The 11,572-nt window shown below is 35.0% G+C and overlaps 2 protein-coding genes across 7 annotated transcripts; one reads left to right on the top strand and one right to left on the bottom strand.

The window, feature by feature from the left end:
• Positions 1 to 172: 172 nt before the first annotated feature.
• Positions 173 to 7,281, top strand: LOC112776064 (CMP-sialic acid transporter 3). 2 transcript variants are annotated; one of them, XM_025820031.3, is made up of 16 exons: positions 173 to 660; positions 931 to 1,137; positions 1,541 to 1,657; positions 1,897 to 1,953; positions 2,307 to 2,384; positions 3,592 to 3,636; positions 3,800 to 3,859; positions 4,015 to 4,137; positions 4,597 to 4,674; positions 5,169 to 5,238; positions 5,605 to 5,712; positions 5,808 to 5,941; positions 6,073 to 6,149; positions 6,356 to 6,401; positions 6,488 to 6,550; positions 6,793 to 7,281. In XM_025820031.3, exons 2-15 carry the CDS (start codon positions 970 to 972, stop codon positions 6,536 to 6,538), a joined length of 1,212 nt encoding a protein of 403 aa, XP_025675816.1. In that variant the 5' UTR covers positions 173 to 660; positions 931 to 969; the 3' UTR covers positions 6,539 to 6,550; positions 6,793 to 7,281. The 2 variants fall into 2 exon arrangements, with proteins under 2 accessions (XP_025675816.1, XP_025675817.1); XM_025820032.3 differs by having other exon boundaries at positions 270 to 660; positions 6,910 to 7,281.
• A 2,080-nt stretch (positions 7,282 to 9,361) lies between these two features.
• LOC112775837 (uncharacterized) lies at positions 9,362 to 10,862 on the bottom strand. 5 transcript variants are annotated; one of them, XR_003189717.3, is made up of 4 exons: positions 10,242 to 10,752; positions 9,848 to 10,152; positions 9,641 to 9,707; positions 9,362 to 9,547 (listed from the first exon to the last, which is right to left on the bottom strand). XR_003189717.3 is itself a non-coding variant. In XM_025819732.3 (2 exons), exons 1-2 carry the CDS (start codon positions 10,642 to 10,644, stop codon positions 10,073 to 10,075), a joined length of 483 nt encoding a protein of 160 aa, XP_025675517.1. In that variant the 5' UTR covers positions 10,645 to 10,862; the 3' UTR covers positions 9,362 to 10,072. The 5 variants fall into 5 exon arrangements, 1 of the variants encoding a protein (XP_025675517.1); XR_003189715.3 differs by having other exon boundaries at positions 9,641 to 9,701; XR_003189714.3 differs by having other exon boundaries at positions 9,641 to 10,152; positions 10,242 to 10,862.
• Between the last annotated feature and the right edge of the window lie 710 nt (positions 10,863 to 11,572).

Genomic DNA, 11,572 nt, shown 5'->3' with positions numbered 1-11,572 from the left:
CTAATAATACAATAGATTAATAGAATATGCCAATATGGAGAGGGAACAGGGAAGTGATGATTCCACCCAACTTAACCGGTGAGAGTGACTCACCAAACTTACAAATCCCGCTTTGACTCCACTCATTTTCGCCATAACGCTCAAACCTGATTGGTCCGTCACGCTGCGCCCTGTGACTCACCACACAAATATCGTGTGTCTCTGTTTTTCATTTTCTTTTCTTTTCTTCCTCTCTTTGTGTGAATTGAAAGCAAAAACAGTTAATCTCTTTCATAATAATAATAATAATAATAATAATAATAAGAAAAATAAGCATAAAACGCCTATTCCATTTCCATTAACATTCACATCATAATTACTACTATCTCAAATATTACACACTACGCTTTTCTCTCTCTCTCTCTCTCTCTCTCTCTCTGATCTCTCTCACTCAACATATTCGTAGCATATCTTTAAACTCAGAATTCAATTTCAGTTTCCATTAGGACAGGAATAAAACGAAGCAGAAGAATAAACAGAAACGGAGTGAATTCGAAATCAGTTTATATTTTTCGAAAACTCTTAGCTCGTATCCGAATCGAGTCACTTCAAATTCGGTGCCCGCCAGCTGCCTAGATCAAACTCCTTCTCTCGTAAATGCTCGGTTTGGACTCGATCTAGGTTTGTCTTTGCTTCCTTCATTCCCAATTTTCCATGCTTCGTGTTTCTATTTGTCGGTGGTGCTATTGTTCATGTTCTATTTTCATGCTTTCGCAAGATCTCAGCTCCGCATATTCCTATTTCGTGATCCTTGCTGATCTGTGTTGTGTTTCGAAATTCGCATTTGTATGTTGCGTTTAGCTGGTTCTGGAGGTGCAAGATCTGGAGAATTTTTATTCCTTTTGTATTTTCGATTAGCCTTTTCGTTTGATCATGATTGACGGATTGCAGATCGAGTTCTTCATACACTGATATTGTGGGAGGATTTACATGAAGAACGGGATGATAGAATGCCATGTTTGCCATTCCAAATTGGTCTCCCCTTCTACCAAGACTATATCAAGGGCTTATGATCGCCACAAAAGTAGGCTATCACACAAGCAGCGCGCTCTCAATGTGTTTTTGGTTGTTGGTGACTGCATTCTAGTTGGATTACAGGTGAGTGGTCATCTTTTAATCCAAAATTTTACAGTTAGATGCTTATAGAAAAAGGTTAGTTCTAAATGATAACAAATCTTGCTAATTATGATCCATGGAAATCTCTTGGATTGATGCTATAATTGGGGCACAATTATGGTTCTACAATACTAGAAGAGTTTCTTCGTTGCGATATTATGAGTTCATAACACAGCATATTTGTATTTCTAGAAAACTAGAAGAGTTTCGTCATTGCGATGTTCCATTTATTGACTTGCAGCTGCTCTAAAGGCTTGCTCTGTGAGATTAGCTGTTCTGTGCTTTACTGTAGATTAGAGAGTTCATTTTTGTTGACTTAGTTTTTCATGCTAGACCTTTATGCTTATTGTAGTTACTGACACATACTATTCTACTCATTTGGCAGCCTATTCTTGTTTATATGTCCAAGGTGGATGGGAAATTCAATTTTAGCCCAATTAGCGTTAATTTTTTGACAGAGGTCGCAAAGGTTTTCTTTGCTGTTGTTATGCTTTTATTCCAGGTAAGATTCTCTTTTTGCTGTCTTTTCAGTTACTTATAATCAAAGCATGAATCAAGGGAGAAGCTTTTTTTTTTTTTTCCTAAAAAAAGAAATGATTATCAAGAGAAGGATATTGCAAAAGCATGGAGTGCTACTACTAACTCCTATATCAAGCTTAGTGCATTGAGATGATTTGATTCTTTATCCGACTTTATAATTCTTTTAGTATCCATCTCGCTAAGGTTTGGTTTGTTTTGCAGGCTAAGCATCAGAAGGTTGGGGAGAAGCCTCTTCTATCAATTTCTACATTTATGCAGGTACTATGGTGTTTCTTATCAATTTTACTTGAAATGAAAGATACCCTCTTTTCCTTCCAATATCACTTGATTTGATATGAGATTTCCTGGGTGTTTGTCTTTTGCAAAGTACCCTGCTTCTTGGGATTGAACTTGGTTACTTAGTTCAAGTCACATTATCATGTTTTATTTATGATAAGAGAAACAATAACTGCATTATCACTTTGGTGGATATATAGACATAGTATTTATTACTACTTTCCATCTTTGATGCCTGATTTTGCTTAGTGACCTCATCAGTTGTGAATTGTGACAAATTTCTCTGATAACCTTTTTATATTCATCCTATATGTGGTTATTTTATATTTTTGTAGGCGGCTCGTAACAATGTTCTTCTTGCTGTTCCTGCTCTTCTGTATGCTATAAACAACTATCTGAAGTTTATCATGCAGGTATGTAGAAATAGCACTTAAAAAATACATGTAAAAGGATTCAGGCCAGAATGCTAATAATTAGACTTCTTTAATATACATTTGTGATTTCAAGAATTAATTTTCTTTAGTTATTAGTACTATTAGTATTATGAGTTTTGTCCTAAGGAGTCAGATGTTGGTAATACATATGCAGCCACTGTGCTGTATAAATTTCATTGTCATATCAGGAGCTTGAATCTATCATAAAAGTGTAATCAGTTGTTCACTATGATACGTGTTCAGGAGAGCAATTTCGTCATTTTAGAGACAAGGTATAGAATGGTAATCTTGCCGTGTTCAAGGATCTAAATATTACATTATGCCATTCTGGACGTCAAGGACCAGCATAATATAATATTCAAATCCTTGAACATGGCAAGATTACCATTCTGCACCTTGTCTCTAAAATGACGAAATTCCTCCTGAACACGTATCACACTGCTTGTTACCATGTGCTAGCAGTCTTGCTATGTTGATAGTTTTATTGTGCTGGGATTGTACTAGTAGTACCATACAAACACATGACCTTGACTATCTTTAATAGTAAGAAGTTAGAACAAATAGGTTTTAGTTCTTTGAATTATGGCACACTGCACACATGGTATTTCTGACGAAAGAATTTTATTAAGATGAAGAGAATAAGTGTACAAGTATAGGAGCAAGAGATCCTATTTATAAGAACAAGATCAAACAAGGGGAAGAAACTATCAATGAAGCATAACTTTCCAATCTCACATATTTGAGAGAGAATTCCTCTAAAGTAGTAATTCTTTAATGCCAAATAGAGGTCAAATACCTAATTTTATCCCACAAAATTTGCTCACACCTTTAATGAACATCAATAATCAGATTAAATATAATACGTTAATACTCACTTTTTCTCCTTCTAATCCCTATAATTGCAACTGTTCCTGATGTATTCTGTTCTTGCATCACGTATATCTTATCTATTTTCAGGCTGTGTCAAATGGTTGTTGCATAAGTTGGTTTCTTATGTTTGCCAATTATTCCAGAGTTATGCGTAGAATCATTTTTCATTTCTTTAAAGTGGAAAAGTAAAAAGAATTGCATCAAGAACTCATCATGTAATGTACCTATGATTATCTGGTCATATTCTCACATTTTATGCATTTAAAGAAATTATTGCATCTAAGAAACTCACAGATTGATATCACATTTCATGCAGCTTTATTTCAACCCTGCTACTGTAAAGATGCTAAGCAATTTGAAGGTAGTTTCTTTATCACTGCTGTTTTCTTGACCGAGTTTTCACTTTATTTCTAAAAATTCTTTCTCTCTCTCTTTCCCCCCTTTTTTTGCTTCATCTGACATTTATTCTTGAGAAATTGGAGCTTTTCTTCTCTTGATTGTTCGCTTATTGAATGTGTGTTCAGGTTTTAGTAATAGCAGTTTTGTTAAAGGTGATTATGAAGCGCCGGTTTTCCATTATTCAGGTTCGTGCATTACCCTGCCTTGCCTACTGGCTAGGAAAGCCATTATGACCATTATTTGGCTCTTTGATTTTGAACCTAGCAAGTCGTGCTCCTTATGTAGATCCCAATCGGGTCTAGTCATTTAGCTGGGTGTTTAATGTATTCTTTTGATGCAGTGGGAAGCTCTTGCTCTATTGCTAATTGGTATCAGCGTTAATCAATTACGATCTTTACCCGAAGGAACCACAGCCATGGGTCTTCCTGTCACCATGGGTGCATATCTTTATACATTGATCTTTGTAAGTTTTGTTTGCTACTTATGCAGTCAGTTAAGTTCAAAGTTCAATGTTCTGTGTTTTGATTTATTCTGATAAGATCAGGAACTAGCAGAATCTCTAGGAATTTATTGATGAACATGGGATTGTAAATCACAATTCCTTAGGGTTCTTACATGGTTGGAACTACCAACTCAGAAAGAATTTCTCTCCAAACCTAACAGAACTGACAGAAGAATGCATAATGCCAAAAACTAACTACAATACAGCTATTATAGGTAGTTAGAAGCAAAGCTGACTAACCAACTGCCATCTAATCCAAGCTAAACTTGCTAACGATCAGCTAGTAAAACAGTAGAATAGAGCTATTTACCTTTTCTCTCGTAAAATAAACCAAACCTGTTACTAGGTGCCACTCTATCATATTCTGAATTTCTGATTCCTTTTAATTGTTGAACTTTTAACCTGGGAATTATTTTTCAGGTCACTGTTCCATCATTGGCCTCTGTTTATAATGAGTATGCTTTGAAGAGCCAATATGATACAAGCATTTATCTTCAGGTGATGTAGGGAAAATTGGAACTTCTTAATAATTGGACCTCCTTTTATTAGCCCCTGAAATGTTTCAATGAGTTTGAATTGAATTTCTGCAAGGACTGTGAATTACATTTGTATCTGCATATGCGGGTTATCTTGTATTACTGAATGCTGTTTTTTTTATATATATATGTTAGCATGTTTCATCTGAAATTACGTGTGTGACCACCTGTATTTAAAGTATAACTTGGCGGTTCCAGTTTTTGTGATTGGGCCAGGGTTGAATAAAGTTGAGATCTTGGAAAAGAAATTAATGTGACATAAATATAATATAACATAGAGAAACTAACAGAAATAATCAATTTCCAAACTGACTCAGTTTTATCTCAACTTTGGGGAATATAACAGGCAGGTGAAAAGATTTAATAGGTAGTTTGAAGAATGACTGTTTAGTGGTGCTGCAGTACTTTCAGTTCTTTTCATCATGCAGCTACTGATTATCTACTTTTGATTTACAGAACTTATTTTTGTATGGATACGGAGCTATATTCAATTTTCTTGGGATAATTGGTACTGCTATAATCAAAGGTAAGAAATAGTTTATTTTTCTGTTACCGGTGAACATTAAAGGATGGTCATATGCAATTGAAACATACTCAAAGAAAAGTATTTTATGGCATTTTTTTATTGCTTGTAATATAAATATAAGTTGAGGGTTTTTTATTTTTATTTTTTTGCCTAAACTCATTAAATTTGAGCTAGTTCATAACCCTAGTGTTCAAATCATGTATAAAAATGTTTGTTTTTTTTAATGGATGGATAGATTGTGGTTCAGTTCTTTTATAGAAAAGGGTAAAATAATTCATTAAAGCGTTTTACCAGTGGCTTATACTGTTAGTATTATCTGATTCTCAAACTATCGATTGTTTTTGTTTTTGTTTGTAAATATTCCAGGTCCTAGCAGCTTTGATATCCTACAAGGTCATTCAAAAGCCACTATGCTGTTGGTAGCAAACAATGCTGCCCAAGGGATTCTATCCTCTTTCTTCTTCAAATATGCAGGTTAATGTTTCTAAAATTACATTAAGTTGGCCTTATGTTGTGTAGATGGACACAAAACTTGTCCCTTATCTCAATAGCATTTTAATTTACCACAGATACAATTTTGAAGAAGTACTCATCAACAGTTGCAACAATCTTTACGGGCATAGCCTCTGCTGCACTCTTTGGACATACTTTAACAATGAACTTCATTATAGGCATTTCTATTGTATTCATCTCAATGCACCAGGTAAATTTATTTGGGGTGGTTCATTAAGACTATGGAAGCAGACAACACTTTTTCTTTTATAAAGAATTTTAAAAATGAATTATCCAATAACATTTTTGTTTTGTATCATTTTGTGCTCATATCCTCTTCAGTTCTTTTCACCACTTTCAAAAGTCAGAGATGAACAGAATGGTGTGCTGGAGCTGCATGACGTTCATGACAAACAAAGGTTCTTGCTAATAACTTTGCCAATTTAAGTTTTTTGGTGTGTTTTTTTTTTTTGGGGGGGGGGGGGGAAGGGGAGATAAGACAGAACAAAAGTAATGTTCATTCTGTATTACTACTTCTAGAAAGTTCAAATGTGGTCATTTTAAGAACTTTTTGAAAGACAATACATCCTTCTTCTTCAATAACAAATGTCTGTGTTCTTTACAGGTCAAAAGAATCCTTCATAAATATGGCAGCCGGAGCAAATGAAGAGGTGCTCATATGTCATCACCTTTTCTTTTTATAAAGTTTTATTAAACCAGTTTTATTTATTTATTTGTTTATTTTGAATATTTCCAGGCTAGTCATCGTGTAGGGCATGATGAGAGAAAGCCTCTTCTTCCAACCTAGATTGACCTACCTGTAAGTTTTTTATTTCCATTGTTATTGTGGTTAACTATTGAATGATTTTTGCTTTCTTCTAGTCAGCTTGTATATTTCATAGTATTTCTAACCTAAGCAATGTCTGTGTGTTGAGATAGCATGCCTTTAAATTTTATCTATTCAGATCTCTCTCTCTCTCTCTGTCTCAAGGTTTATAATGCTTTATACAATTTTATCTATTTGGTAATCATTCTTTTGCATATGGTTGTGCGAATTTTCAGATGTGGTGCACTCTTTATAAAGTCCTAAGCATAAGAATTAATTTTGACTTTTGCGATAGCTTTGCATGGAAGGGATTTTTCTACTTGGTTCATAAGGCCATGAATTCTTTACTACAGGAGTCTGCATGTTAGCAAGCTACAACTTTCAGCCGCTGAAAGCTGAAGATTTTGATAGAGAATAGAAAAAGGGCTCTTCGCATCTGGCATTTCAATGTGGATTTTACTTGTAATACATTTTTCTTTTTCTTTTTTCTTTTTTCTCATCTTGGATATTGTTTTCCCTTATTATTTTTGTTTCTTGCTATATTTACTTCAGCCCGTTTCATCTCTATTATGTTATTCTTTACATTTATTACATGTCTTAGGTATTTCACCTTTACGAGATAATGGGTGAATAATAGAAAATGAAATACATCCTCTTTCCTTGTAGAAAAATGATATTTATATGTATGCTTGCAGGGCCTGTTAATCCATTTTATATTATTTCTACATGGAGAAAATGATTGAACTATAGATCGACAAATCGAGCAGGCTTTGCTCTTTTTCATGTTAGGCCGGTGATCAATAATTAAGTTATTAAAAGTTTTTGGGAAAAAAATTAAGCCTCTAATGTCATTTGAAAATTTAAAAACTTACTTTTTTTTCTATATAAAAAAAAGTCATGTTACATAATTAACATAAGAAAATTAATTTATTAATTATATTTTCTTTCTTTCTTTCTTTCTTATGAAGAAGAGAGTATGAAAATGAGTCTTTAACTTGAACATTTTTAATTATTTAAACTCTAATAAAGAACTTCTTTTGTGTACTATTAACAATTAACAGAATGGTTAAAAAATTGACATTCTCAAATCATTATATTAGTGCAGCGAACTTAAACTTATTGGGAAGAAATTTTCCGTTCACGGCGGATATTAATTGGGTATTGGTGCACCATCATAGCTGGGTCATTCATCTGGAAGGTGCTTCCGGGTGCTGCCTTGGTAGTTGAATCACCTAATCTTATTAAAGTTGTTTGACTAATCTGGTTGTAGATCTCGTAATGGAGATCTTCGAGTTTGAAACCATTAATCTTTACTCTTTTTTGTTTCAAAATATTTGTCGTTTTCTATCGAGGTATTTTAAGTTTTTAATATTTCAAAATTCTAAAGCGAAATATTTTGGAACAGGTTAAATATTTCAAAATGAGGGTGTGTGCGCCGCAGTTGGCAGTTGGCAGTGGCAGGGTGGCAGCCATGAAGAAGTCATCCGAGTGTTCACACCTGAGCCGGCCTCAGCTGCTCTCCAAACGCTACAAAGGCCTCTATTGAAACCTATGCCCCTCACCACCTTCTGCCACCTCCATAAACCCTTTTTTTTTTTTGGTCAAGGCCACCTCCATAAACCTTGAACTTACATCATTAAAAGGTTCCCTGTAACATTCGGAAACCCAAATCGAGATCCACTGTTCCATCACTCGGCCTTGTCCACTTTCATAATGCTCATAAGCATCCCGCTAGGACCCTCAAGCGTACCGGTCTCAATAGTGTTCCCTCGGCAGTTCGGCATATAAAATGGCTCCAAAATTCATGTCGTAGCCACACAATATGTTATCACATTCCAACTCAGACAAAGAACGTAACTCACGCTAAACAGAACTCATGTTGTTCACAAGAGAAATGATACTAGTTGAGCTGGGCATCATTCAATTGATGTGTTTCTAAAAATCAAAGAGCATTATTCCGTCACGTAAATGTATTCTCTGGTCTTGGGGATTTGCTGTTCGGTGCTCATTTAATATTATGTTATCATTCTAATCATAAATCATTTATTGCATCTATGTAAATTTCGGTATACAGCACATAGTCCTAATGATGTATGGTAGTGTTAAATTAGCATCAAACTTCTTCAAAGAGACGGCTACCCTTGATGAGATCAGTTCACGAGACGAGAATTTAAACGTGCAAACTTAGTATGCCCCATAATATCGAGGCTGGAATGTTTCCTAGGCCTTTAGCTTTTGTAAATTGTTGTTCACATGCGTCGCAGTTTTTGTCGTATAGCAATGGATTGTGCTTATAATGGCCAAGCATATGCGGCTGCACCTACCTGTATCCCACTAATTTTCTTCTCCAATATGTGCTCGTGATTTGCTGATCAGAAGGGGACAATACTTTGCCTATACCAGTTTTTTCTGATTCGCTCGGAAAGGAGATTTTGTTAAAGTCGATTCAATATTAACAATGCTTGCTCCTAGAATAATCATTGCATTGCTACCCTAAAGATTTCGATCATTTCGATGGTATCCATTAGTTTCCATCTTTTCACGCACGGTTTTGCTTGTTAGCTCCAATTTTTTCAGTTTTAGAGAGTGATACGCAATCTGCATCAGCAACTAATGCAACTACCGCAAGTCATGTTCCTTGTAAACCAAAAGTCAAATAACCTAGAATACAGGGTTATAGACCAACGATGCAAACAAAACTGGAACCAAACATTAAACATAAATCTTTCCAAGCTCTATTAGTCAGAGGATTCAATGTTCTCCGGGATAACAATCCCAAACGGGCCCTCTAATGACATAGACAAATTTGAGGAAAAGCATTCGTATTGATTGGATAATTCATTCAAGGATGAATCACAGTTCATGACCCTATAATGACAACAGCATAGTAATAAGAACAAAAAAATGAGTTAGGCAAACATTTCTTGGGGTAGCATCTTCACATTCTTGCCCTTGACCCACTCCCTCCAAGTTTGAGCAGAATGGAATCATCTATGTCAGCACACACAAGTTAGCACAATTATCCAGAGCTGAAGGGTTATGTTTGGAAGAGGTCAAAAATGTGTGTGCAGTTAGATTAGTTACCTCTAGCAGATTTGCAGAGGTGATGAAAGTAGTAACATTCGGTGAAGCTCTCACCTCAGAGCTGCAGCTAGGGTCGGAAACAAAAAGGGTTTTATTCTAATGATAAAGTTGCTTATAAGAATGATACAAATACACTAACAATATTAGGATCCAGAAGATTAAACTGAAGCCAGGTTCAGGAATCAGATGTGGAGGGTATTCTCAAACCTGAAACCACCCTCTGCTTCTGCTTATTCCCTCTTCCCTTTTCCGTGCAGTTAGGTCCACCTATCATTGATAGAGTAGCTTGACACGTTGAATTCCCCATCTCCAGGTTTAAATAATAATATTAATTAATACTAACAACAATAACTTCCAAAATTCATCTCCAGGTTCTCCATCATTCTGCTGCCACGTCATCACTCAAATCACGTTGAGATTCGTCGGTGCGGCTTAGCTGCAGAGTTTAACCGTACATGCAACAGCTTGCGCCCAAAACTTGAGCCTCGCTTTCACGTCTTCGGGATGGTCACCTGCGTGAAATCGAGAGCATTAGAAACCCTAAATCGAGTTGAAAATGAAGGATTGGGAAAAATCAAACAGGGAATGAGGGAGTGCTAACCAGGACTGGAGATCCTCCAGTTGGCGATGGAAGAGGACAAGGAATCCGGTGAGGAATCGGCGTCGGAGGAGGAGTGATCGGTGAACTTCTGCGACATGGAATAGCAGAGTTCGAGTGCAGGCAAGGTGTTGCAGAGCTCAGGAATCTCGTCGTAGCTGAAACCGAATCCGAGATCCAAACATCCCTTAAGCTCATCGAGATCGTCGTCCGTCAAGCTCTTGGTTCTTGGAAGATCGTCGACGTAGCCTTCCAACAACACCTGACTCTTCTTCTTCTTGTTCTTGCTCTTACTCCTTCCGCCGAAGCTCTTGCTCCTTCTCACCGTCCAAGTTTCATTTTCACTTTCCCTCTCCTCCTCTTCTTCGGTTGCTGACGTGGCAGTACTCCATGATTCAGGTCTCATTCTCAAATTTGTTTCTGTTTGGAAGGATGAACGACGAAGGAGAAGGAGTATTTATTTATGTTGGGGGTCCTGCTCTCTGATCTCTGCTCTCGTGACTCATCTCATCAATCATCATCATATGCATGCATGTATGTATGTATTATATGACATGATGATGCCATCTACCCATTCATTCATCCATCCATCCCTTATCTTTTACCAACTTAACTGACAACTGTGTGGATCTCATCATTTTCATTTCCTCTTATTATTTTCCCAACTTACAAAATAAGACTTATTTTATTATTTTTTAAAAAATATTTATAATTGAAGAATAATCATTTTGGAGTAAAAATTCCAGGTCATATTGTAATCCAAAATTAATAATTCTAAGTTAAAAAATAATTAATAAGTGAAAGTAATATTTTGAAATTTATAGTTATAAGTAAATATTATTATTAAATTGTAAATAATTTTAACAACTTGATTTCTAGTATTAAATAATAAATAATATAATAATTATTTTATGCTTAATTTTATAATTATATCACTTAAAAATAGTCTCTTTAAATATTTTAAATGCAATAAATTATTTTAAAATCATTTTTCAACTAAAATATTTGAACACAAATTAATTATTAGATAATTGATTTTTTAAAAATAATTATACAGGTAATAATTATTAAAATAATTTTACTTTTTCATCATTTTCAAATATATCCTTCCTTACTTCCATATCTACCTTCAATTATTTAATATAGTTTTCTCAAATCTCAAATATGATAATACGCTTATGCTTATAAAAACAATGCACGATCTATTCATAAGTGTCTTTTAGGAGTGTTTTACTCGATTTTTGGTACTTTTCGATAAGATATCGAGTCAAATTTATATTAAGATCTCAAGTTTAGAGAGTATATACGATTCCTTTAAAAAAAAATGAGCTCGA

Source organism: Arachis hypogaea, chromosome 19 (genome assembly GCF_003086295.3).
Source record: "Arachis hypogaea cultivar Tifrunner chromosome 19, arahy.Tifrunner.gnm2.J5K5, whole genome shotgun sequence".
In the NCBI taxonomy this organism is placed as follows: domain Eukaryota; kingdom Viridiplantae; phylum Streptophyta; class Magnoliopsida; order Fabales; family Fabaceae; genus Arachis; species Arachis hypogaea.
Note: the sequence above shows the minus strand (reverse complement) of the source record. Positions and strands in the feature narration are given on the sequence as shown.

What these genes read in the sequence shown, in the direction of transcription:
- LOC112776064 (XM_025820031.3), top strand. Translation starts at nt 970, where the DNA reads ATGAAGAACGGGATGATAGAATGCCATGTTTGCCATTCCAAATTGGTC. An exon ending in GCCGGTTTTCCATTATTCAG is followed by an intron (nt 3,860 to 4,014) that starts GTTCGTGCATTA and finishes CTTTTGATGCAG; the next exon opens with TGGGAAGCTCTTGCTCTATT. An exon ending in TTTCTTCTTCAAATATGCAG is followed by an intron (nt 5,713 to 5,807) that starts GTTAATGTTTCT and finishes AATTTACCACAG; the next exon opens with ATACAATTTTGAAGAAGTAC.
- LOC112775837 (XM_025819732.3), bottom strand. Translation starts at nt 10,644, where the DNA reads ATGAGACCTGAATCATGGAGTACTGCCACGTCAGCAACCGAAGAAGAG. An exon ending in CTGGAGGATCTCCAGTCCTG is followed by an intron (nt 10,153 to 10,241) that starts GTTAGCACTCCC and finishes GATTTCACGCAG; the next exon opens with GTGACCATCCCGAAGACGTG.